The sequence below is a fragment of the Corythoichthys intestinalis genome, chromosome 19 (assembly GCF_030265065.1).
Source record: "Corythoichthys intestinalis isolate RoL2023-P3 chromosome 19, ASM3026506v1, whole genome shotgun sequence".
Classification (NCBI taxonomy): Eukaryota; Metazoa; Chordata; class Actinopteri; order Syngnathiformes; family Syngnathidae; genus Corythoichthys; species Corythoichthys intestinalis.
This window is the reverse complement of record NC_080413.1, coordinates 1,066,367-1,093,803: the sequence shown is the minus strand read 5'-3', so window position 1 is coordinate 1,093,803 and position 27,437 is coordinate 1,066,367. Positions and strand designations below refer to the sequence as shown.

Here is a 27,437-nt window from a genome sequence, read left to right as displayed (position 1 = left end):
GATTAAGAGGGGGAAAAAAAGCTGTACTATACATGGTCGATATTTTTTCTAGATAAAAATGCCTTACTATAACTTTTCATTTTTTAAACATGGTCATTTTTTGTTTGCTAAATGCTCAGCTTCCTCTTTATGTGTTCCCTCTAGAGAAATAAACATGCAGTCTGTCATACAATAAGATTTATTGATTAAAATCATTTTCCAACAACAAAAATCAAACAAACGCCCTTTTACATTTTCCCCCGCCCGTTATTGATTGAATGATCAAAAGAATCAATTGCATCCCACCAGACCCTAAAAGCTGACCGGATGATGACATCACAGTTGTTGCACGATCATCACAAAGATAAAAAGAACAAGGTGCCACGGGCGGAGCCCTGGTGCGGAGGCGGAGCTGTACGTCGTCCAATCCTCGTCGTCGTCGCTCGTGCACTGGCGACAGTCGTCGCCGCAAAATTGGCACGCGTCGGCCTCCTCGCGCCACTTTGACGAGTACGACGTCACCGTCCGGCGGCCTGAAACGAGAAGATGACGACGATGTGAAATCAAACAGGAAGCGGCAAAGAAAGGGGAAGCGGCGAGGAAACTGAAAGCGGCGTCTCACGTGGTTCGTAGTAGTCGTAGACGGTGACGATGGCTTTCTGGACTTTGGCCACTTTGAACTCCACCAGCAGCGGAAGGCGCACGCACACCTCTTTCGTTGTAATCTGAAACATGAATGAAATATAACTTTTTCTATTTTGCCCGTCCGATCCCTTTTGACTAGGAGGGGGTGAATGAACGACCCCTGCCACGCAAAAAGGATTGGACGTCTCGCGCCATCAAGGCACAGCCAATCTTCCCAGGTCAAATGAACCGGACGTCAATTGCATGCAATGACTGAAATACTGTACTATGAAAAGAAAATCTTACTTACTGTTACTTGGCCATAATCGTGTTCATAAATTAATACAATGTGAACAACTTTAGTATAGACCAAAAAAAGTTACTTGGACTATAACGGGTTAAATGCCTCAAGTGTCAAAAAACAAGAAGCATAGACTTCATTATCTACTGACGTGACACTTCGTCATTCTTTGCCTTATCAGAGGGGGCCGAGCTTCATGACGGCACACGCTCATGTCGGATTTAAGCTTGGATTTTTGAAGAACTACGAAAGCTTTACCGCATACAAACAGGAAAGATTGTCTCAGTAGTGATTTGTTCGAGGATTCAAGGTAAATATTATATTTTTCGTATCATGCATGCCTTTTGGAACGTGAAAAAAATCAACGGGCGAATGGGAAACGCAATGGTCAATCTTCGACATATATAGGTAAAATAGATGCGGAACCGGTTTTTCACTCTTAAAGAATCGAGACAGTGTTACGTCCATATCGACAAAGAACTCAGTGATTAAAGCATTTATTCGCAGGAATTTTCTTCTTTGTTTACACATGGAGACGCTAATTTTCATACCTGACGAGCCTCATAGTTGGCAATATTTACGCGAAATAAATGCTACCTGCACGTTTTTTTGCTTTTAACCAAGAACCGAGACTGTTTTACGTCCATATCTAAAAAGAATTCAGGGATTTAAGCATTTATTCACAAGAATTTTCAACGAAAAAGCTCTGTTTACATCAGGCGGCCGCTAGCCTCATTCGCTAACAGAGGAGCATTGTACTTCGACATATTTACGTAAAATAAACGCTAAATACAACTTTTTTTTTTTTGCTTTTAACCGAGAACCAAGACCGTTTTACGTCCATATCTGTGAAGAATTCAGGGATTTAAGCATTTGTTCACAAGAATTTTCGCTGAAAAGGCTCCGTTTACATCAGGCGGCCGCTAGCCTCATTCGCTAACAGAGTAGCATTGTAGTTCAACGTATATACGTAAAATAAACGCTAACTGCATGGTTTTTTTGCTTTTAACCAAGAATCGAGACTGTTTTACGTCCATATCTATGAAGAATTCGGGGATTTAAGCATTTATTCACAAGAATTTTCGCCTTAAAAGCTCAGTTTACATCAGGCGGCCGCTAGCCTTATCCGCCAGAACTTTCTGTTCAATCGGGTTGTTTGTTGTGGGGGAGGAGAGTGATTGTGCCACAGTCATTGCGTCCTAAAATGCTTGCACAACTGCATGCAGGTCACAGTGGTATTGTTAAAATGAAAGAAATGGCGAGAAGTTATTTTTGGTGGCCAGGATTAGATAAACAGATCGAAGAGACGGTAAAAAGTTGTTCATCTTAATAAGTTGTGATTGTATATAAAATGTATTAATAATCTATTTATAATTGATTCTGCATGTTTTCCCCATGTATTAAGTTTCTGATGTTAAATTGATTGATTTATTAGCTGTTGAAAACTTGTAGTAAATAAATAAAAAAATGAAGTTGCTATTTTGGTCAAAAACTAATATGATATGTTAAATATTGCTATTGATCCTGAAAATAGAGGTGATTATCTCTGCATTTGGTGATTTTTGTGCAACTACTGTAAAATCTGAGACTCTCCTAGCCATTTTAAGTTGTGTTATACTTATATAAAAAATAATGAATGGGGATTTTATAAGGGAACGACTTTGAATTTTCAGATGCCGCTGCTCTCGGAGACTCATATATGGCTAAGGTAGGTGCCTGTTTTGGTTTTAGGTCGGTAGCAGCTTTGGTTTTGAAAATATTTGAAGTATTTGAAAATATGTCAATAGGTTTTGAAGTCTACGCAAGAACTTTTTCTTTTTAAATGACCAAAACTGGTCACTTAAAGGGTGTTCACGTTTGAGTCCACTGTCGCTAGCACTCTCCCTGAAAAGGTTAACTCATGAGCATCCGTCGACGGTGAAAGACGTCCTCACCGAGTCAAAGTAGACGACGACTTTCCCGAGGTGAGTCTCGACCTTCTTGACCGCGCCGCCGAGGCGCACCTCATCGGGCGACAGGCTAAAGCCGCTCAGCAGTCCCACCTCCGCCAAGGCCATGCCCGTGGGGTCCGAGCGGCCGCCCGGCCTCAGGCTGCCGAAAGTCGTTATATCGTGAGCTTCGCTCGTCGGCGAGCGTCGGCGCGACGTACCTGCAGCACAAATCCGCGTGCGCGTGCGAGTCGGCGCCCTCGTCGTGCAGTGTCACGTGCACGTCGAAAGCCCCGTGGTAATCGTGATAGTCTCGCCGTCTGCGGCTCGGCTCGTCCGTCCACACGTTGTACATCACGTTGAGCTGAAGAAGAAAATGAGAAAGGCCATGTCTACACTGAAGGGAATAGTATCTTGTATTTATTGTTCGTATGACTCTAGCGTACCCAATATGAAATAAATAGCATTTATATCATCGTTTAAGTAAAACAAGCAGAATATGTATTTGACATAGGGCATAAGAGATACATGACACCTTCTGCTCACGGAAGCCCAACGCGTGCTTCATGCAGCTGACTGAGCAAGATTGACACTGACAACTAGGTGATAGGCAAGGCATCTACAAGCCCACGTCTCCAACACCAAATCCCGCAATCAGTTCTTCCGGACAGTCCAGAACAAATGGAGGGACGCCCTGTCCCAACACAAGGAACACCGGAGAACGCCCGGTATCCAACTGATAACATGACTGATAAGACTCCAACAGCCCCTTTGACGCTGAGATGGCAAAATCTACAACCCTTGTTGCCCTGACAACAGTAACTCCCTAATCCTCCTGTCCAATCCACAAACAGACAAAAGGCGGGACATCCTGTCCAATAAGGAACACCGGCCTGTTATCAAACTGATATTACAACTGATAAGACTAAGCGCCCCTTTGACGCTGAGGCGGGCAAACTATCCGGTTGCCTCAGTAACGTTGACTCAACAACTGTGACGCACAAACTAAACAACCCAAACTGCAATAGAAGATAATCCTAAACAACGCCCAAAAACACCCTTCTTCCTGTCCACAGCCCGCCCCGCGAGAGCCTTCAAAAAGACTGAATGCTCAACTAATCGTTGTCATTTTCTTGGAAAACTTTTGCTGATTTGTAATTTGGTGACCCTAACTGTCCTCCTCGCCTGGGTCTGTCGCTGTTTTGCCTTGCCGTTTGATCGCTATCGACCTGAAAAAATTGTCAACTTGTGTTTCGAAACCTTCCAGCTTTCAGAATTGAGCCAGTTCAATGGGTTAAGACTAAACTGAATGCGCGGAGTTTGGCCTTTTGGCCAAGTGGTTGGTATTTGCCGGCCCGGGTCGGTGGAGCTGTGGCGGCAATCTGGCTGAAAGGTCAGATTCTTTCAATACGTAGCAGGGTATTTGGCAAAAATATCATCCACACGCACATTTAAACGAGGGTTCTTAAAAACTGCGTCCAAAGTAAAGATGTGCAAATTCTGCGTTTGTGGCGCCATCATGTGGCCACTGATAACCGAAGAATACGTGGGCCACATTTTTTTCTAATTAATGCGTTTGTGGCGCCATCATGTGGACACTGATAACCGAAGAATACGTGGGCCACATTTTTTTTAATTAATGGAAAATAAACCACCTTATCGTGTGGTCGATTTATTTAGGAAAAAAAAAAAAAAACTTGACTATACATCAGTGGTGTCCAAACTATTCCGCATAGGGCCGCAGTGGGTTCTGGATTTCATTCCTACAAAACAAGACGACATCTTTTTACCAATCTGGTGTTTCACAAGTGTAATTAGTTCATTGCTGTCAGGTGCTGCTTGTTTTAGCACAAACTTCATTGGTTAAACTGTCTGTGCTTGATTGGTAGGAACAAAAACTAGGACCCACAGCGGCCCTTGAGGACAGGTTTGGACACCCATGCTATACACGGTCGATTTTATTCTTAGGGAAAAAATGCCATACTATGTACACGATCATTTGTTTTTTAAATCCAATAATTCCAAAGAAGAAGAAAAGGCCGCCAGGTACCTGAAGAAGAGCGAGGCCCTGCCCTTGCGCCACCACCTGGAGGTCCAGTTGCTTCATTGGCTCCACCTGAGACAGAAAATTTTCATCAGGATAACATCTCAGCCAGCCGAACCGCAAAAAGAAAAAAAAAAAAAAAACAGTTGGAGGACATCTTGCATAAGGCGACTTCTCTATTATAGTGGATGCAAGGTGAGTGAGTTCCCTTGCTTAATGACTCGGCAGCCATCTTGCAACACAACAGGGGGCTTCCCTAATGTAGTGCACCGAAGGTGAGCGATTTCCTCCGCTAAAATACTCTTAAACCGTTATGAGGCAAGTGATGATTTCGAGTCATTTTAAAAGAACTTTAATTTTCAGAATATAGGCCGCCACCCACCAAATTTGACACGAAAACTGCATTTGTACATAGATAAGCCGCACAGGACTATGAGCAGCAGCAGTTGTCTTCACTGTACTATGAGATATTTACATGTTATTTGACAGTGGCATCATAGGACTGTCATCAGACCAAATGAACCACAATGAAGCTTTGAACCATTGGCTGCAAAGCTTCATATTTCAATATTGAGTATAATTAAAAAAAAAAAAATCTCATAACTTATTTAGGATGATATGCATGTAATACCTATGCCTAGAACAGTCCTGTCCTTAAAGATGGCTGGCAAATGGTCACATAGCCATATATGCTGTCGAGGTTATTAGCGGCCTACCTTCCGCGTCTGCAGAAGGCGACGGTTCTGCGCGCCCATGCGGAATTCGGCGTCGCCGACGCTGACGCTCAGGTCGACGTCGTCGTCATCGAGTGCCACGGCGATGGTGGACAAGGCCTGCAGCGCCACCACGGTGTCCTGTCGCAGCAGAACGATTTAGGAAGCCGATGAGGCGGGAGGGCGGGGCATAGATGTACCTGGGTGCTACCGAAGCCTCCCGTTGGGTTGCGCTGGCGTCCCAGCCACTTGACCGCTGCCACGCCCTCCGCCACGCGGCCCAGCCGGTGCAAGCTCAGCAGAGCGTAGGAAGCCGTCTCGATGTCGGCCGAGCTGGGTTGCCACGACGACGACAGGTCGGCGGCGGGCGACGTCCACCTGGGTACGCCGTCTGCAAAAAATAAACAAAGTTCTAACGTGAACGTGTACGAACTTAGACTGGGAGACGGGAGGGTTTAGAGCCAGTCCAATCAGATTAGAGCAGTGGTCTCAAACCGGTCCTCAAAGGGCCGCAGGGGGTACTGGATTTCATTCCAACCAAACGAGACAAATACCTTTTCACCAATCTGGTTTCTTACAAGTGTAATCAGTTGATTGCAATCAGGTGCTGCTTATGTTAGTAGAAACCTCATTGGTTGAACTGTTTGTGCTGGATCTGTTGGAACAAAAACCAGGACCCACTGCGGCCCTTTGTGGAGTCGGTTTGAGACCGCTGGATTAGAGGTTTAGCGCATTCAATGACACAGAAACATTAGCATTTTCCTCCCGGGACCACTAGAGGGAGCCCGAGTACCACTACCGGAACTCGGAGCTCACTTTAACAACCCGCGGTCCTTTTCGCCACATCCGACATGGCGACGAAGCCCATTTGCGGGTCTGCACTTACCGATCACGTCGGCTCGTTCCATCAGCCTGTCGAGCGCCGTGTGGGCCTGAGCGCTGCCGCCCATGGCCAACGCGTACGTCATCAAACTGAGGCTGTAGTTGCTGGACGCGCTGCCCGAAAGCAGGCGGCTCTCCAAGAACCGCATCGCCTTCGTCACTTGGCGGTCGTACTGGCTCTGACACACAAACGCATCAATTTTTAAAATAAATAGTTGAGACCAAAGATAACGTGTATATATAAGGCTTCATGTCTTAGCTACCGTATTTCCCATACTATAAGGCGCACCTCATTATGAGGCGCACCTTCAATGAATGGCCTGTTTTTTTTCAGATATAAGGCGCATAGAATAGATGTGAAAGTAAAGGCTAGGGTTACGTTATGCAGTGAAGGAGATGGACAGTACCTACAAGAAATATACTATTCCCTGATTAATTATATTAAGTGTGTTAGATCATTAGAAACAGTTAGACAGTGCCTACGAGAAAAGGTTCTTAACTGTTTGTATTGCTCTAACACACTTAATATAATTAATCAGGGAATAGTATATTTTCTCGTTATTCCTGTTTGCATTACTGTAACACATCCAATAGCAAAAATAAATAGCACTTATACCATAGTTTAAGGAAAACAAGAATATAGTATTTGGCATAGGGCATAAGAGATACATGACACCTTCTTATCATGGAAGCCCAACATAAGCGTCATGCAACTGACTGAGCAAGATTAACCCAAGTTCTCCCGGACAGTCCAGAACAAATAGTGGGACGTCATGTCCCAACACAAGGAACACCGGAGAACGCCTGATATCCAACTGATAACATGACTGAGAAGACTCTAAGAGCCCCTTTGACGCTGAAGTGGCAAAATGCACAACCCTCGTTGCCCTGACAACAGTAACTCCCGAATCCTCCAGTGCAATCCACAAATAGACAATAATCCGAAACAAAGCCCAAACACATCCTTCTTCTGCCCAGAGCCCGCCCCGCGAGACCCTTGAAAAAGACTGAATGTTTAACTAATCGTTGTCATTTTTTCTCAGGAACCTTTTTTGATATGGTGACCCTGAATCCTCGCCTAGGTCCCTCTGTGCTGCATGATTGCTGTCTAGGATAAATTGTCAACTTGTGCTTCGAAGCCTTCTTCCAGCTTTCAAAATTGAGACAGTACTAGAGGTTAAGACTAAGGTGAACACGCGGAGTTTGGCCTTTTGGCCGGGTCGTCGGTGTAACGCCAGCCCGGGTCGGTCCGGCTGGCGTGATTCCGGCAACCTGGCTAAAGGGTCAGATTCCTTCAGCAGCTATTAGATGAAGCTGTGCGCCAAGCTGCTGTGAGACCTGTTGTGGCTCAATATTGATTCATTTTTAAGGCACACTGGGTTATGGGGCGCACTGTCGACTTTTGAGAAAATTGAAGGCTTTTAGGCGTGCAGAAAACACGCTAATTGGTGACCATATTAGGACAGAGAGGCTCTATCGTATCGCACATTAATTGAGTCATTTTCTCCACTAAAATACTCATCGATTTATTTACAGACTGTTAAGTTTATAACAAAACATATCAACTTATTGGCTGCCATTGACAGTTATGGACGTTCAATCCATATGGCACGTCATATATATATCTGACAGCGATCAAACAGCAAGGCAAACAGCGACAGACCCAGGCGAGGAGGCAGACTCAAGGTCACCATATCACAAGTGAACAAAAGGTTCCCGAGAAATTATGACAATGATTAGTTATACATTCAGTCTTTTTGAAGGCTCTCGCGGGTTGGGCTGTGGGCAGGAAGAAGGGTGTGTTTGGGCTACTTTTAACACTTACTTACTTCTTTTGACGCTCTCGGCCCTGTCGGAAAATGGCCGCCGAGCAATGGCGTGCGTCCCCGTAGGTGAACGAAACGTCTATCTGGCCTTATATACTTTACGTATTGTGGCCTTACTTACCCTGAACGCGGGGTCCTCCAGCAGTGCCACGAGGACGTACGCCGTCAGCGAAGCGGGCCCGTCCAAACCTCCTTGGAGCTCCGTGTGGATGACGCGGCCCGGCTCCAGGTAGTCGCCGTCCGCCGCCTGCTGGGCGACCAGCCAAAGCGCCGCCGAGGCCAGCACGGCCTCGTCCACGCTGACAAACGGACGCGCCTGCAGGAAACACCTCAGCACGAAGGCCGTCAGCCTGAGCCGAGCGAGCTCTCGTCAGCGATAGGTTCTCCGGACGCAGTTCTCCAATGTTGTCTGTTGAACTGACCACGTGCTTCCCGAAGCGTCTCGCTCTCCGAAGGCGCTGAAGGATCCGCCCGCTCGCTGGTAGCTCAACTCTTGCTCGTAACCTGCGGACGCAAACGGCCAGAAGTAAGCGCACCAGGGTCATTAGCATTAGCAGGGTCATTACAAATGACTTTGTTTTAATGGGGATGCATTGACTTTGAATGGAAACGTCGCCCCTACAAACATGGCCGCCTTGAGGCCACGTCGGTAGGGGCGATGAAAGGTCTTTTCGTGCTTCTGCCATCATTTGAAAGGCGTTAAGCTCTAGTAGAAGTCTAATCCAGAAGGCCGCCGACAACGGACCTGAAATCATGTAGGCCACGGCCTTGTCTCTGACGTCCTGGCGGTCCTGCCCGGTGGCGTTGAGGTAGAGAAGCGCATAGATGTTGGGAGCGAAGTGGATCATGTTCTGCTCTCCGCAGCCGTACGGCATTCGGATCAGAGAGTCCAGATTCTGGATGGACGGACCCAGGATGTCGCCTGCGACCCACGACGAGAACGTCGACAGAGAGCGGAGACCATCGGTCGGAAGAAGGAGTCACTTACCGACCAGCGTCACCCACGCGCACTCGCTTCCCGCCACGACGTCGTCGGGAAAGGAAAACGAAAACGCGTCGGAGAAGCTCCCCGAAACCTCCAGGAGCAACGACGCCGAGAAAGACTGTTCCGCGCCTTCGGCCTGCCAAACGCCAACAGATGCGTGAAAGCCCGTGGAGATTGTTTGCGTCCGTACGCTTCTTTCGGTCGGTCGGTTCCACCTTGACCAGCATGTTCCCCGTGGCCGCATCCGCCCCGGCCGCCGACTTGATTTTCACCGTGACGCCGGTGTGGCCGAGGACCAGCGGCCTGATGGGAACGGGGACCGAGGCCGAGCTCTTGCCGCCCAGCGCCACCCGCCGCGGTGCCGAGGAGGCCCCCAACACCCATTCGAAGGTGTCGTTCTCCACGACGGTCACCATAACCTGAAGTAAAACGTGTCAGGTCAACCATGAAGAAATGGCCAATTTCATGACGATACCATATCAATTTGCCTACAGTATACTAGTTGCAATGTTCATATAGCAATTTTTTCATTTTTATTTATATTTTTAATTTACAAAATAAAACAGGAATATATATTTTTTCATTCATTTTTAGTCTGAAAAAAATGAAACTTTCATGTTTACATTTTTCAATTAAAAAAGGGGAGTTATGGTATCTTTTTTTGTTGTATGTATTAATTTTTACTGTTTTCTTTACAATAAATAAATAAAATATTATATTATAAATAAAATATTTTCATTTTCCTTCATTTTTAGTCTAAAAACTGAAAAAAACACTTCCTTTTTTCAATTAAAAAAGGGGTTTCAAAATTGTATTTATTATTTTTTTCTTATTTTATATACAATTAAAATAAAAAAAACGAGGAACAATAAATATTTTGTTTTTATTTATTTGTATCATTTTTACATCGTTTAAAAAGGAAAACCAGTATTTTGGTTTATGTATTATGTAATTATAAATTTTGTTTTATTGATTTTTAATTTACATTTATGATTTTAAAACGGGGATTTTCTTTTTCATGCATTTTTACATTTTTGTTTTTAACTAAAAAACAAAAAGGGAAAAGAAGTATTTTGTTTTATGCAATTTTTATTTATTCATTTTTAATTTACATTTAAGATTTTTAAGAATTTCAATATTTTCTTTTTTATGCATTTACATTTATGGTTTTTTTAACTAAAAAATAAAAAGGGAAAATAAAATACATAAAAAGGGTTTTATGTTTTTAAATGTTTATTCTATTGATTTACATTTTTTAAATAAAAACAGGAAAATATTTTAAATTTCATTCATTTTTTTGTTTTTTATATAAAAAAAAAGAAATTTTCATCTTTAAATTTTGCTGTTTTTCAATTAAAAAGGTTAGTGATGTTCAAGTTTTTAAAGCTGTATTTTTTCCTAATTTATTAACATTTAAAACAAAAAATGGGGAACAGTATACATTGTTTTTTATTCATTTGTACATTTTTGTATTCCACTTTTAAAAAAGAAAACTGGTATTTTGCTTTTATGTATTAATTTTTATTTGTTCTTTTTTAAATTACATTTATGATGTTTAAAAATGTGAAAATTTTCTTTTTTTATGCTTTTTAAAAAATTTTTAACAACAACAAAAAAAAAAAAAAGAAAGAAAAGCAGTATTTTGGTTTTATGTTTTTCTTTCGATTGATTTACATTTTTTAGATGAAAAAAAAAAACTAACTTTGCGAAATATATTATTTTGTAAATGCTGCTTCATTTTATCAAAAAGGGAATACCTGCAGGTCCTGATAGAGGTTGTTGAACAGGAGGACCTCCAGCAAGACCTCCTCGCCACGGGTGACCACGGGCGGCAGGCGGACAGACAGCTGGACGTCCTCGGAGACGCTGAGCTACGGAAGGAAGGGAGCGGACGTCACGCGGGACCCAGGGGGAAGCGGAAAACAACGATCCTACCCGGGCGGGCAGGCGGACCACGCCGAGGCCCAGCGTGTGGGACATGACGAAGGCCATGGCGCTCCACTCGGTGATGCGTTCGGGGACCGTCACTCTCATCTCCGCTGACTTGGAGTTGCTGAAACGACACGGACGTCCCGCTCGGTCTACCTCTCACGAAAAATCTGTGGAATTTTCCAGGCCGGCGCTCACTCTGTCAACATTTCCGCCCATATCCACGTCTCAGGGGGGCATCGGGTCGACTCCCACCCGTAGTCCTCTTCTTTCGGGTAATAGTAGTCCTCGTAGTAGTAGTAGTACTCCTCTGTCCCAAATAAAAAAAATCAGCGCTCAAACGGACATCACGGGATTGGAAAGCTCATCTTCAACCTTACCTGGCATCCACGTATTGGTCACGTGGAGCGACGCGTCCGTCAGAGGGACGAGATGGCACCCCTGCGACAACATTGGAATGATCAACTCTTTGACAACGCTAGATGTCCAATTCATCAAAACTGAGGGGACTGGCAGTTCTAGATGTGTCAGAACCATGGACAGCGCTGTACGTCCAATCCACTTGGAATGGCCAATGAACCAATGTTTTTTGGGGAAACATAGGAAAACTAAATCCCCAAACTTGACAAAAACTCCCTATTCATTTCCAATGGCACTTCAACTCAAAATGAACTGGATGTGACCCAAAATCAACAGAATGTGACATATAAGCAGAGGTAGGTAGACTAGCCAAATATATTACTGAAGTAAAAGTCACTCATAGAAAATGTAGTCAAGTCACGAGTAACATTGTAACTGCTTACGATGTTGGACTTGTTTTTTTTTTTAATGGTATCTTATTTTCTCAGCACCAAGTTATCTATATGAAATATCTTGTACTATAACGCACTACATACCCACCTTAAACCAAAGAAATACCATAAAAAAAGAGAAATTAATTCCAGCGTGAGCAGAAAACATCTACAGCAATGAAGCATCATTTGTCCAAAGATCATGAGTGCCCTCTAGTGGAGAAAACATATTTCCTATTATGAAATCAATTGGATCATATCTCAAGTTTTCTGTAGTCAATCGGGGCCAAATAAAACCTGCGACAGAGGTTATAATCCGCGCTTCCGAGTCATGTGACGGCAGCCTTCTATGTCAAATGTTTTTGATACTTTTTTTAAATGATGATTTAAAGATGATAAATTGAACAGGTCTGTGTATTCATACAGTGCTGGCCAAAAGTATTGGCGCTTTGTTCAGATAATGCTCAATTTCTCCCAGAAAATGATAAATGCTTTGGTATTAATATCTTCATTTATTTTGCTTGCAATGAAATACCACAAAAGAGAATGAAAAAAAAAGGAAATCATGATCATTTTACACAAAACTCCAAAAATGGGCCGGACACTTAATCACATTGGCACCCTCAGACTAATACTTGGTAGCACAACCTTTGGACAAAATAACGGTGAACAACCGCTTCTGGTATCCATCAATGAGATTCTTACAATGCTTTGCCGGAATTTTAGACAATTCATTTTTGGCCAACTGCTCCAGGAGATTTTCAGATCTCTCCACAGGTGTTCTATGGGGTTCAGGTCCCAACTCATTGCTGGCCATTCTCCAGTGCGTTTTGGGTCATTGTCCTGCTGGAAGACCCATGACCCAGCTTTGGTCAAATTTGTTGGTAGTCTTCAGACTCCATAATGCCATGCACACGGTCAAGCAGTCCAGTGCCAGAGTCAGCAAAACAACCCCAAAACATCAGGGAACCTCCGCCATGTTTGACTCTGGGGACCATGTTCTTTTCATTTTTTTCCTTCTGTAAACTCAATGTTGATGCCTTTTCCCAAAAAGCTCTACTCTTGTCTAATCTGACCAGAGAACATTCTTCCAAAACGATTTTGGCTTTCTCAGGTAAGTTTTGGCAAACTCCCACCTGGCTTTTTGTGTGTCTGGGTCAGAAGTGGGGTCTTCCTGGTTATCCTACCTTAAAGTTCAGTTTTCATTCAGACGCCAACGGATAGTACGGGTCGACACTGTTGTAACCTCGGACTGCTGGACAGCTTGAACTTGTTTGGATGTTGGTCGAGATTCTTTATCCACGAATCCGCACAATCTTTCATTGGTCAATTTTTCTTTTCCGTCCACAACTAGGGAGGTTAGCCACAGTGCCGTGGGCTTTAGACTTATTGATGACACTGCGCACGGTAGACACGGGAACATTCAGGTCTTTGGAGATGGATTTGTAGCCTTGAGATTGCCCGTGCGTCCTCACAATTTGGCTTCTCAAGTCCTCAGACAGTTCTTTGGTCTTCTTTCTTTTCTCCATGCTCAATGTAGTACACAAAAGGATGCAGGACAGAGGTTGAGTCAACTTTAAACCATTTTAACGGGCTGCAAGTGTGATTAAGTGATTGCCAATATCTTTTATGTGCCACAAGTAAGTAACAGGTGCTGTTAATTACACAAATTAGAGAAGCATCACATGATTGTTCAAAGGTTGCCAATACATTTGTCCGGCCCATTTTTGGAGTTTTGTGTTAAATGATAATGATTTCATTCTTTTGTGCTTTTTCATTGCAAGCAAAATAAATAAAAATAATATTACCAAAGCATTTGTAATTGCATTCATTTTCTGGGAGATATTGAGCATTATCTGACAGAACTGCCGGGGTGCCAATGCTTTTGGCCAGCACTGCAAATCAATTTTATTGCTGACACTACATTTCAGGGTCATCGACATGTTAACCCCCCACCCCACAAAAGTCAAACTCCACCTATGCTTACTACCCACCTCTGCCTTTAAAGTTCATGAACGTTCATTCGCCCCTCCCGATCCAAATGAATCGGACGCCTAGCGCCGTCAATGGCAGCCAATGAATTCAAGTGAAAGATAACACCTTTATCTTGTGCGTGAAGAAAAAGAAATAAAAGCCAGAAGGACGTGAGAAAGGTCTCATCTTTCCCACTATCTATACTTGTGTTGCCAGCGTGTTTGAAAGGAAACAATGCAGGGAGGGACACACGTCCACGCAAACAAACAAAAAAATGGCCCAAAAAGACGTGCGAACCGTGAAGACTGAGAACGGATCATCTGCCATCCCCGCGTGCTTCCCTGCGGATTGGTCGTAGTGGTGCTTCTCATGCATCTCCTGACAAAGAAGGACGAGAACAAGGGTGAGCGAAGCTAGTCACAAAAAGAGCGACGTGACCTTATTTGTTGATGGCGGATCGGCTTTCACGGAGCGTCTCGGTGGAGATGAATGTTTACCTTCATCTCCTTCTTTTGTAAGAAAACAAAGCAGCTCCCATAATTGAGCAGCACCTCCAAAAATATCGAGTACCACCGTCAGGGCCAATGTGAACTCCTTGGTTGCTTCTGAACGTTTGTTCTTTCGCTGCCAGCCTTCTCACTTGAAATGGATTGAACACCATGGATGTTACAAAATCAACTTTTGTTCTTTGTTCTCATGGCCAAATATGCACCCCCCCCTTCCTCCCACCAATGAGTTTATCATTAGTAGACATCCAATCCAATTGAAGTGCGAAGGTGGCAGCTAAGAAGCCGATCTTAAATATCAAAAGTAGGGCTGTCAAAATGATCACATTAACGGGCGTTAATTAATTTTTTTAATTAATCACGTTAAAATATTTGACGCAATTAACGCAGATGCCCCGCTCAGACAGATTTAAATGACGGTACAGTGAAACGCTCACTTGTTAATTGTGTTTTATGGAGTTTTGCCGCCCTCTGCTGGCGCTTGGGTGCGACTGATTTTATAGGCTTCAGCACCCATGAGCATTGTGTAAGTAATTATTGACATCAACAATGACGGGCTACTAGTTTATTTTTTGAATTTTACAAATTTTATTAAAACGAAAACATTAAGAGGGGTTTTAATATAAAATTTCTATAACTTGTACTAACATTTTTCTTTTAAGAACTACAGGTCTTTCTATCCATGGATCGCTTTAACAGAATGTTAATGATGTTAATGCCATCTCGTTGATTTATTGTTATAATAAACAAATAGTCCTTATGTACTGTATTTTGAATGTATAAATATGGCATATTTAAGAGATGGTGTGAATTGCGATTAATTGTGATTAATTACGATTAATTAATTTTTAAGCTGTAATTAACTCGATTAAAATTTTTAATCGTTTGACAGCCCTAATTAAAAGACAAAATCTAAATGCACTGTCAAGTACTTAAAAAGGTCGTTGAACAGTGAATTCGTTCTTTGGCATACCACTAGAGGGAGCCACTGGACAAAAACATTTGACTCTCACCATCATGGCTTTGGCTTCGTGGTAATCCATCTCGGCCCACCACGGCAATTTGTCCTGCACCACCACGCCCACCAGAGCGCCCGCTTCCTGGGCGGTGACCTTGAGCGTCACCTCGTCACCTGGTCGGCTCTCCGTCTGGCTCCAGCTCACAGACACCTGCCCGCGGACGACTCGGTCATCCTCACATCGCGGACCGGCGATGATGACCGCCTATACCTGATGGGGCGGGTAGGGAAGGACGTCCAGGCAGATCACGTCGTTGAGCACCTCGCCGTCTTCTCGCACCAGAAAGACCAGCACGGACACGGACGGAGCCCAGGAAGCTTCCGGGACCAATGTTAAATGAGTAGGCCCTTTTCCGGCGGAGACCAGCCTGACTTCGGACTTCACCTGAAAGACGAGGAAAAGGTCCGAAACCCGGCTTTTAAAGGAACGGTCGCGGGCGGGAAACTCACTGCGTAGTGAACCTCGGTCACGGGAAAAGTGGCGTCGACGTACAGCATGAAGGGGGACCCCACCTGGATCGTCGGCGACAAGGGTCAAACTCAAAGTCTGAACCCTATTGGGACCGGACGGTAGGCGAGCTTTACCTCCACGGTGTCCACGGCGCTGTGGACCTTGACGTACGAGTGAGTGGGCGACCTGTAGCCGGAGTAGAGATGGAGCGTCTGGTAGCTGTCTCCCACCGACGCCTGAATGTCACCGGCACAGCACAATCAGGCCAAGTCGGTCCTTGACACGATCATCTAAAGCGCAGGTGTCAAACTCAAGGCCCGGGCGGCGGGTCATATTTGGACAGCCGCAACATTTAGCGTGACCCGTGAAAGTCAATTCGTGAAGACTTGTGTGGAATTTTACTTTACTAAAATAAAATTAGAATCAAATGTCTATAGTCCACAATGAAAGTTCAATGACGACAGAAATCAGGGAGTATATGGCAGAGAGCTGAGGTTTGAAGCAAAATGAAAGGAGTGAAGGCATCTCTAGTGAGTAGGAAACTTACACACTCATAAGGAGTGAGTGAAAAGCACGTCTAGGTGACTGCGGCAGCGGTAAAACCTTGAGAATACTAGTCCCTATCAAGTAAAGTGGCAGCTTGGAGTCTATCAAACTGGGACCAACAGGGTGACGGTGTCCTGTTCGTACTAAAACTCCACAAAAGACAGTCTATAAAATGAATACTGCAATAAATACATCAAAATGGAGAAATATTGAAATTCATGAATAAATGTTAAATTTGGGCAGTTCTGAGCCTCTATGAGGATAGCAAATTTAGTCCAGCCAGGTCATACCGGCGACTCCCTGCTTACGACTTACGTCAATGGTGAGCTTTCGCGTGTAGTTAGTTAGCACGAAGCTGAAGAGCACAACGCCGTCTGCAGGGATGTCCAACTCCATGGTCTCCGACATCATCTCCTCGGGTCGCCATTTTTCCGACTGGTTGTGCGAATTCCACGACCGGTCTTCCTCGGAATTCTGCCCTCGCTGCACGACCGAGACTTTCAGTTTTTTCATCAAGTCGTAGTCCGACAACGGCCGCTTGTTGGTTTTGCACACGTAAACCTGACGAAAAACAGAACCTCTGACGTCACGTCGGAGACCACGCACCTTTACCGAACCAGTCTTCTTACCGCGGCGGTGAAGCTCATGGAGGGTTTCAGTACTTTGGGATAGTGGACAAAGTAGAGTTGGTATGCGTGCGACAGCAGATGCACGCGGGCCTCCGCGCCCGCCCTGACACCTGAGCGGAAGGCAAAAAGCTGGAACTGGGTCGGCAAGCAGACGGGGGCTATCTGGCTCACCTGTCGGGCCTTCGGTCACGTTGGCGACCACCTCTAGGAAGCGGCGCGCGCCCTCCGCTTTAGTGGCATAAGAGCCGTTCCTGCCGTGCCAGGAGAAGATGTCGGTGAGCGCCACGTTGAAGTCCACGCTGCCGGTTATCTGGAACAATCACCAAATAATCCTATTTTTGACTGTTTCTTGATGGTAACTTTGCATCTAACGCAAAATCTACCATCTATAATATTCTGTGGTTTTTTTCGGTGTGCCACCCAGCCAAAACCGTTTGACTCACTGACACAGTTCATACACCAAAACGACAAGAAGAAGTAGGGAATTTTTTGAATGAAAAAAAATTACAGTTCGTGCCAAAAGGCGGGTTTTTAAAAAAATATTTTTCAAAACGATACTTGTTCTACAATTTTTGACAAAATCACATAATTTACACATTAAAAACTCAGTCATTTGGAGACATTTTGGGGGGGGGGGCGTGTCCTAGACATATCAGGTCATTTGGGGACATTTGGGGGCATGTCCTGGTCATATGAGGGGCGTGTCCTGATCATATCCGGTCATTTGGGGGCGTGTCCTGGTCATATCAGGTCATTTGGGCAAATTTGGGGGGCATGTCTTGGTCTTATCTGGTCATTTGGGGGGCGTGTCCTGGTCATATCCAGTCATTTAGGGACATTTGGGCCTACTGCCCGTAGTTAGCTGGGATAAGCTCCAGCGCCTCCGCAACCCTTGGGGGGGAAAGCGGCATGGAAAATGAATGGGGGGGGGGCCTTGTCCTGGTCATTTTGGGGACATTTAGGTGGAAGTGTGCTGGTCATATCAGGTCATTTGGGCAAATTTGGGGGGCATGTCTTGGTCTTATCCGGTCATTTTTGTGACATTTGGGGGGCGTGTCCTGGTCATATCAGGTCATTTGGGGACATTTGGGGGCGTGTCCTGGTCATAACAGGTCATTTTGGGACATTTGGGGGGCGTGTCCTGGTCATATCAGGTCATTTGGGGGCGTGTCCTGGTCATATCTGGTCGTTTGGGGACATTTGGGGGACGTGTCCTGGTCATATCAGGTCATTTAGGGACATTTGGGGGCGCGTCCTGGTCATATCCAGTCATTTAGGGACATTTGGGCCTACTGCCCGTAGTTAGCTGGGATAGGCTCCAGCGCCTCCGCAACCCTTGGGTGGAAAAGCGGCATGGAAAATAAATGAATGAGGGGGGCTTGTCCTGGTCATTTTGGGGACATTTGGGGGCCGTGTCCTGGTCATATCAGGTCATTTGGGGACATTTGGGGGGGCGTGTCCTGGTCATAGCCGGTCATTTGGGGACATTTGGGGGGCATGTCCTGGTCATATCAGGTCATTTAGGGACATTTGAGGGGCGTGTCCTGGTCATATCCGGTCATTTGGGGACATTTGGTATTTTCTTTCGTACGCCAGAATTGTGTGTCATCGGTTCTTGTCCACTCAAGAGAATAAAACAACCTGAGAAACAGAAGTCGTCTTTGACGGTTCGTCACACGATTCTTTTTCTTCGACAACTTGTATGCCCTTTAACGTCCTGGAATTTTTGATGTGTAAATTATGTGATTTGGTCATAAATAGTAGGAAAAGTCGCCTTTTGAAAATTTTGTCGTTTTTTCCAAAAAATCACGTTAACCGAATTGACTCGGAATTGACCCAAAAACAAAATTTGGGGTCTCGTTCGAAAAATTCACTGTCGTGCGAAAATTCAGGTCATTTTGACATTTGAACAGTGGTGGTGGGTCAAACGGTTTGGGCTGTGCGGCGGGCCGTAGAAACGCCATTCCCCATTTAATTACATACACCAATTTCACAAAGGTAGTTGGCGTGAGAGCAGAGGATGCAAAAGCTAGGGTTTGATGGAGGCAACCGATTTGACCCTTGAAAGGAAAAGAAGGCAGCGTACCTCTTTCTGCTCATGATAGATTTTTTCAGTTCCGTAATAGTGATTCCAAACGCTGATGTTGACGTGGCCACTCACAGGTTGCCCGGACTTGTACCTGTGAGAGAAAGAGCAGTCGTGGATTTGTGTTTATTTGTCTGCCAATGACGGCCATCGAGGTCCAATTCATTTGAAGTGGTAAGGTAGCAGGGAATGAACCACCCTGCCCCTTCAAATGGATTGGACGTCAACTGGAGATGAACTCGTTTAAGCATGAAAAAAAATCTTTCACCGCCCCTACCAATATGGCCGCCCTGAGTCAACGTTGCCATAGAAGTTGACATTAAAATGAAGCTCGAAAAAGCTCATTTTTTCACCCATTTTTAAAAGATTATTTTATCCAAGCATCTTGAAGCTGCCACCCTACCGCTTCAAACGGATTGGACGTCTACAAGTCATAAACACGTAGTGGATGATTGGACGCTACCAAATTGGGTGTTTATCATCGTCAATGATGCTTCTGAAAAAAAATTGTAAGCTCGCCAACCTGGCGGTGACGCTTCCCTGCAGCGTGTCATCATGATGGAGCATGTCGGGAAGGTCCAACGCCACTTTGAACTTCTGCGCGGCTGAGGATGAGCGGAAAGACCACGCGACCGTCAGCGTACTCGTCCCGTCGCGAGTCGTCTCGTGCGCCCGGACTTACCATAGGCGTCCACTAGCACGTATTTGTGAATGGCGACACCCTATGAAGCAAAGACAAAATGTTGGAGACGTGATGGAAAAACTGCGATGGAAAACACTTGATTGAGCTGGCTGGACATGGGGCGCGTCCGCCATATTGGATGTGGCAGATCTCCAAGAAAGCTCATTCCGGAATTGGACCAACAGGAAATTCAAAATAAAGAATATTGACCTTTTTTTCTATTAATTAAAAAAAAACGATTGTTTTCCTTTTTGCTGTTTTATTAAAAAAAAAAAAAAAAAAATTGTAAAGAAAAAATTTTTCTTTTCCCATAAGTAATAAAAAAGGAAAATTTTAAAAATGAAAACATCATAATAAAAAAGATTTTTTCATAAAAAAAAGGAAAACAAATATAAAAGTGAATATTTACATTGTTTCCTTTTTTTTCTTGTTATAAACATAAATAAAAAAGAAAACTAAAGGAAATAAAACAAGGAAATTAGGATTAGGAAATTCATCACAAAGAATACTTATATTTTTCTTTTTTTAATTAAAATAATATATTTTTAAAAAATAAATATTTTAATCTGTTTTTTTATTTAAAAAAAGTAAATTAATAAATAGTATTATAAATAGTAGTATATATAAATAGTAGTAATAAATAGTAAATGAGAATATTAATTTCTTTTCCCATTAGAAATTTAAACTAATTCAAACCAATTTGAAATTTTAAAAAAGAATATTCACTTTTTTTGCATTTTCCTTATTTTATATATATATATATATATGTTAAAAATACATATATCATAATAAATAAAGATTTTTCATTAAAAACAAAAATTAATGTAAAATAGTGAATACTGTTTTCCCCTTTTTTCTCGATATAAATTCATATAAAAAAACTAAAAGAAATATCACTTCAGGAAAATTATTTTTTAATTTAAAAAAAACAAACATTTTTAACTACATATATTTATTTATTCAGTTTTTTTAATGGTTTGGAATAAATAAATAAATAGTCATAATAAATGAGAATTTTTTCCGGTAATGGCCTCAAAAAATGGACCATTTTGACACCAGCAATGACCCTAAAAGACGATCAAAATAGCCAACTTATTTGGACGCATCCGTTCACACTCACGTCCACCATGGCCGTAACGGTCCATCGGCCCAGCGGAGGCTCCATGGATAGATGGAACTCTCTGGAAAGAACCCCGTGACTCATCTCCTGGGCGCGCCACTGCCGGAGAACGTGCCCCCTCGGGTCCTGCCAAAGCAAAGGCGGCCATCAATACGAGGCCACGGGGCGCTCCCCTCCCCGACGGACGGTTGTCTGACTTTGACCAGGATCTCGGCCGAGCCGTTGCAGGGTCTGAGGCCGTGCCGGAGGCTGATGACGGTGATCCTGAGCAGCTGGCCCGCTTCGTACATGTCCTTGTCCGTGTGGATGAAGGTCTCGCATTCTCGGGGTTCCGCGTACAAATGCGTCTTGTTGGAAAAAACCTGGCGGGCGCCATCGTACCCCTTCACCTCCAGCATGAAGGGGCCGCGCCAGTTCCGCTCGGTGACGTCGACCTGCCGACATAACACCACTCGTATGCATGAAATGCGTTTCATTAGCTGCAGTTGATGGCGCCAGACGTCCAATCTATTTGGACTAGGAGGGGCGACACTGTTTAACAGTCTTGGATGTCCATGGTTGTCAATGGCAGGCAAGAGTTCCTTTTGGGCGACTTTTTGGTAATTACAGTGGTATGAAAAAGTATCGGAACCTTTTGGAATTCCTCACATTTCTGCATAAAATCCCCATCAAATGTGAGCTGATCTTTGTCAAAATCACACAGATGTAAAAACAGTGTCTGCTTTAACTAAAACCACTCAAACTTTTATAGGTTTTCCTATTTTAATGACGATAGCATGCAAACAATGACAGAATGGGGAAAATAAGTCAGTGAACCCTCTGCCTAAGGAGACTTAAAGAGCAATTAAAACCAATTTTTACCAAACATTTTAAGTCAGGTGTGTGCCCAATCACTGATGAGTGGTTTAAAGCTGCCCACTATAAAACACACACCTGGTAAGAAAAGTCTTGATGAGAAGCGTTTTCTGATACGCATCATGGCTCGGTCAAAAGAGCTGTCTGAAGACCTGCGATCAAGGGTCGTTGTTGCTTTGTATAAAGCGGGGAAAGGATACAAAACCATCTGTAAAAGTCTGGATGTTCAACAATCACAGATGTTGTCCACAAATGGAGAGAGTTTGGCACTGTTGCTTCTCTCCCCAGGCGTGGCCGTCCACCAAAGACGAGGCCGAGAGTTAACGCAGAATACTCATAGAGGTAAAAAAAAAAGAACCCTAGAGTGTCTGCTCAAGACTCACAGGAATCACCGGCACAGCCCAATATCTCTGTGCACACATCAACTATATATTAAACTATGGCCAAGGATGGTGCTGATGAACGGACTCCACGGAGGAAGCCACTGCTGTCTAAAAAAACATTGTTGCACATTTAATGTTCGCAAAAGGGCACATGGAAACTCCACAGACGTTTTGGCAAAATATTTTGGGCACTGATGAAACCAAAGTTGAATTGTTTGGGAGGAACACACAACGTCATGTGTGGAGAAAAATGGAACAGCTCACCAACATCAATACCTCATCCCCACCGTGAAGCATGGAGGAGGGAGTATCGTGATTTGGGGCCGTTCTGCCGCCTCAGGGCCTGGACAACTTGCAATCATTCATGGAAGAAAGAATTCAAAAGTTTATCAGGATGTTTTGCAGGAAAACCGGAGGCCGTCTGTCAGACAGTTGAAGATAAAAAGAGGACTGATGGTGCAGCAGGACAATGATCCAAAACACAGAAGTAAATCAACTTCAGAATGGTTTCAGAAGAACAAAATACACGTTCTGGAGTGGCCAAGCCAAAGTCCAGACTTGAACCCCATTGAGATGCTGTGGCATGACCTAAAGACAGTGATTCATGCCAGACATCCCAGGAATCTGACTGAACTACAGCAGTTTTGTGGAGAATAACGGGCCAAGATTAGTCCTGATTGATGTGCCAGACTGATTTGCAGCTACGCGAAGCGTCTGGTTGAAGGTATTGCTGCCAAATTGGGCACAAATTATTAAATGTGATGGTTCACTTACTTATTTTTCCCCTTTCTGTCATTATTTGCATACTATCCTCATTATAATATGAAAACCTACACTGTTATGGGTGGTTTTCATTAAAGAAGAAGATCTGTGTGATTTTGACAAAGATCAGATCACATTTGATGGTGATTTTATGCAGAAACTTGAGAAATTCCATTTAGAACCTCCAATTTTAGAGCAGCCCTATGGTTATTGTACGAGCGTTATTAATGTTAATAATATTAATGTTCCGTGATCCAAGTGAAAACCTATAAATGTCTGGGTGCTTTTAGGTAAGCATACAGTTTTGTCATCGGTGTGATTTTGACAAAGAACAGATCACATTTGATGGTGATTTTATGCAGAAATGTGAGAAACTCGTAAAGGTTCAGATACTTTTTCATACCACTGCACTTCCAATACATTGGTCACTCTCTGATGATTTTGGATCACTTTTGAATGGTTTGGGGGCATCCTGTGTCACTTACTTATGATTTTGGGGCAATTCCGTGTCACTTCTCGTTCACTGCTCATTAACCGTTGATTATGAAAAAACGCTACCCTCCTGCAACCAATGGATTGAAAGTCTTTTCGCGATAAACTCATTTCAATGGACGGCAGCAGCATAAAAAGACCTTTCATTGCCCATACCAACATGGCCGGCCTAAAGTGACGTTCCCATCAAAGTCAATGCATTAACATTAAATTTGAGTCCTGGCCCACTGAAGGGAATAGTATCTTTACTCGTATTTACCGATCAACTGTTTGTATTACTCTAACACACTTATTATAATCAATCAGGGAATAGTATCTTTTCTCGTATTTACTGTTTGTATTACTCTAACACACCCAATATAAAATAAATAGCACTTATATCACAATTTAAGGAAAACAAGCGGAATATATTTGACATAGCGCATAAAAGATACAGTGCCCTCCATAATTATTGGCACCCCTGAAAAAGAGGCTGTTTCGCTTTCAAAGGCCCTGGGAACCTTGTTAGGGTGCATGGCATCATGAATGCTTTGAAATACCAGGACATTTGAAATCAAAATCTGTTGCCCGAAAGCTGAAGATGGGTCGTCACTGGGTCTTTCAGCAAGACAATGACCCTAAACCAGGGGTGTCCAAACTTTTTGCAAAGGGGGCCAGATTTGGTGCGGTAAAAATGTGGGGGGCCGACCTTGGCTGACGTCCTTTACATAGAACAATATATTTATGCAACTTTTAGCAAGCCATTCAGTGTGTCACATTTGCTTTTTTTTTTTTTTTTTTTTTTTAAATTGAATAGTTTTAACAATCTTACACCTCGCCTTTGTGGTGTTCTCTTTCGACTCTCGGGCTCTTGCGAAATACTGCTGCTGTGAAATTAAACTAGCTTCAAGTTGCTTCAATTTCTCGCTGCGAATCTTCCCTGTAATCTTGCCATACATTTCAGCCTGTCTTGTTTGGTAATATTGGCTAACACTGAAATCTTTAAAAACAGCGACTTTCTCTTTGCAAATGAGGCAGACACAGTTGTTTTGTATTTTAGTGAAGAAATGGTCCAATTTCCACCTATCCTTAAAGCGTCGGCCGTCACAGACAACTTTCTTTTTTTTGTTGATTGTCGCCATTTTAGAAAATGGACGTAATGGGTCACACGGGGTAATGTTGCGTAGCCCTTCAATACCTGCAACATGAAGCAACTATCAGAGAACCCCAAAATTTGAAAAATAAGGTCCTAATGAAACCATTTTTTCAAATTTGTAAAACGAAAAGTCAAAATGAATATGTGTAATAAGCGCTCTAATATCTATAACTCATGCTAAATCATGTTTTTTTTTTCTCATAGAACCTGCAAATGCATGTGTTGACTTGCATCCATCGTTTTTTTTTTTTTTTTTTTCCCCCAAAAAGAAATGTCAAAATTCTAAATTAGTCTCAAAATCATGAAATTTTAAGTGTATCAAATGTGCCATTTGGAACAAAGGGTTAAAGTGCTGCTGCCTTTTAGTGGGTAAATGAGGGGCAGCCTTTCGTGTGTAAGCTACTTCATATGCTGGTTGCAGTACTGATGACCAATTTATTAAGTCTGTGTGCGGGCCAAACGTTATTCATTATATTACAGAGGCTGGGGACCGGATGAAATTTGACCATGGGCCGCATTTGGCCCCCGGGCCGGACTTTGGACATGTCTGCCCTAAACATATGGCCAAATCTACACAGAAATGGTTCACCAGACACAATATCAAGCTCCTCCCATGGCCATCTCAGTCCCCAGACCTTGTTTTGTTGGCAAAAGGGGGTTGTACAAAGTATTAACACCAGGGGTGCTAATAATTGTGACACACATTATTTTGATGTCAAATAATTTTTTTCCCCACTGAATGAATGCACTTGTATTGAAGGTTGGATTTTTCTCTTTTTTTTCCATTAAGGTGCCATATTATTTGAAAAAAACAAATATTAGAAGCTATAAAACACATCTTTTTCAGGGGTGCCAATAATTATGGAGGGCACTGTACTTGACATGTTTCAGTGACTACTTCCACCTTCATCAGAGTGTCCAATTGATTAATTATTTGTCCGATTAATCGCACACATATAAAAAAAAATATCGTTCGTTGCAGCCCTAATCAGCACGCTATTTCGTAGTCCTCCCCGATACTAATCATTTTAATGCGGCAGCAGTAGTTTGCATGCAGAGTCGGCAGGTTTTTTGCCATCCGAACAAGTAATGGTCAAGTGTGCGAGAAGACAACTTACAGGTGGAAGCGTCACCATCTGCGTGGATCCTACAATCGGTCGATCAGAGAGTTTGGATCAGATCTCGTTTCATGTTTTCAAGGTCAAGAAAGCGCAGACGGCCGTTCACCTCCGTCCAGCGTCAGCGTCCGCGAGGTCACCTCGGCTTCGGCGAGGAGGACGCGAGCCGTCACCGTCACCTCTGAAGGAGTCAAGATGCTGATGCAGAAGGACATGGGCTGTCCCGCTAGCAGGATGTCGGGAACCAGCAGCAGGTAGGACGGTTTGACGCTGAAAACAGCGCCGCAATTAAGCGTTAACGGGGCCAAAAATCAATGTACTGTATAGTGTAGAATCATTTCCTGTATTGAAATTTTTTGCATCACCATATCGCGAAATAATCGTTATCGTGAGCCTTGTATCGCAAAGCGTGAGGTACCCAGAGGTTTCCAAACTTTCTACCCCGACAGTGCAGAAAACAAATAGAACATTTGTTTAATTCCAATTTTGGACCGATACGCGTCAGAAAATCAACGAAAATGTCGATCCTTGTTTTCCAAAGTCAAGACGAATGTTTGAAAATTTCTTAAATTGAAGAAAGATGACAGAAAATTGTCCATTAAGAGGCTGAAATTTTGATTACTATTTCATCAATTATTAACTCGGTCACTACCATATGCATAATATGCATAAAATATGTGCTGTGGTAGTTAGCAAAAAAAGAATAAATGAAGAAATCAAGCGGATCGGTAGCAACGCTGACCTGAGTTCAGGTTGCTGCGCTACGGCGAAGACGACGGCGGCGAGCAGCACGGCGGCCGCCGAGACACGCTTCGGGTGCTCCATGGGCTGGGATGGCGAGCGCGGCCGCCGCGGCTCGGTTTTTCTTGGCAGGATCCCACGTGAGAGGCGCACGGATCGCGTTCCGCGCCGACGCCCTTAGCGCTACGCGATCGCTAGGTGGGGCCCGCTAACACAAAGGAAGGAGAAAGGTCAAAGGTCCCGTCGCGTTTGGGATTCGTCTTCGTCTAAAGACGCTTTTGTCGCTCGATCGGATCGGTTTCAAAACAGGGCGGGCCGCGTTGATGTGAACGTGATTTGGCATTTAGCAGTAGAAACAGTATTTGTTGGAAAATGCCACGTCATCTTTGTCGTGGACCACATTGTAGCATGCTGTTTCCCAGAAGGCCAATATGTTGGCCAAGCCGAATAAAAATCGAAATCATCCAGTCACCATTGACTGCGCCGGTCGTCCAATCCATTTTGACTGGGAGGAGCGAACGAAGGAAGGATTGGACATGTAGTGGCAGTGAAAGATAAGCATTCGCAGTTTAAATGAATTGGAGGCGATGAGATAATGGTGGGTAACTTCCTTGTTCTTTTTAGGGCACTTAAAGGTCACTTCCTGTTGCTTTTGGGTCACTTCCTGTTGATTTTGGGCAATTTGATGACTTTTTTTGCTCAGAAATAATGAGCGCAATGGAATGGAGGTCCATCAATAGGAGTGAATGGAAACTTTGGATGTGTCATTGGAAATGAATGGGGCCATTGAAAACATACGGGGAAGTTTTTTGTCAAATTTGGGTCAATTTGTAGACTTTTGCATAAAAAAAAGGAGGTTCAGCATTTTTGCGCATGTTTTCACGTGTGAATTATTGCATTTACCAAAATAAAACATGCCATCGTTTTTGCCGTTGTA

At 43.7% G+C, this 27,437-nt stretch overlaps 1 protein-coding gene across 1 annotated transcript; it reads right to left on the bottom strand.

Moving 5' to 3' along the window:
• Positions 1–172: 172 nt before the first annotated feature.
• On the bottom strand, positions 173–26,964 carry cd109 (CD109 molecule). Its single transcript, XM_057823134.1, has 33 exons — positions 26,502–26,964; positions 25,869–26,029; positions 25,760–25,788; positions 21,212–21,448; positions 21,015–21,140; positions 19,895–19,934; positions 19,736–19,817; positions 19,213–19,306; positions 17,298–17,436; positions 17,127–17,236; positions 16,813–17,058; positions 16,086–16,187; positions 15,951–16,013; positions 15,712–15,885; positions 15,496–15,651; positions 14,274–14,354; positions 11,592–11,652; positions 11,410–11,521; positions 11,218–11,335; positions 11,040–11,153; positions 9,498–9,701; positions 9,286–9,418; positions 9,043–9,219; positions 8,720–8,801; positions 8,419–8,647; positions 6,476–6,650; positions 5,790–5,980; positions 5,593–5,730; positions 4,883–4,948; positions 3,054–3,196; positions 2,839–2,995; positions 602–704; positions 173–512 (listed from the first exon to the last, which is right to left on the bottom strand). Exons 1-33 carry the CDS (start codon positions 26,582–26,584, stop codon positions 316–318), a joined length of 4,323 nt encoding a protein of 1,440 aa, XP_057679117.1. The 5' UTR covers positions 26,585–26,964; the 3' UTR covers positions 173–315.
• Positions 26,965–27,437: the final 473 nt, after the last annotated feature.

Excerpts from the sequence above, each read along its gene's own strand:
- cd109 (XM_057823134.1), bottom strand. The coding sequence starts at position 26,584 with ATGGAGCACCCGAAGCGTGTCTCGGCGGCCGCCGTGCTGCTCGCCGCC. Across the intron at positions 21,141-21,211 it reads CGGCCGAGATCCTGGTCAAA|GACCCGAGGGGGCACGTTCT; the intron begins GTCAGACAACCG and ends TTGCTTTGGCAG. Across the intron at positions 9,220-9,285 it reads CGCGTGGGTGACGCTGGTCG|GCGACATCCTGGGTCCGTCC; the intron begins GTAAGTGACTCC and ends CGTGGGTCGCAG.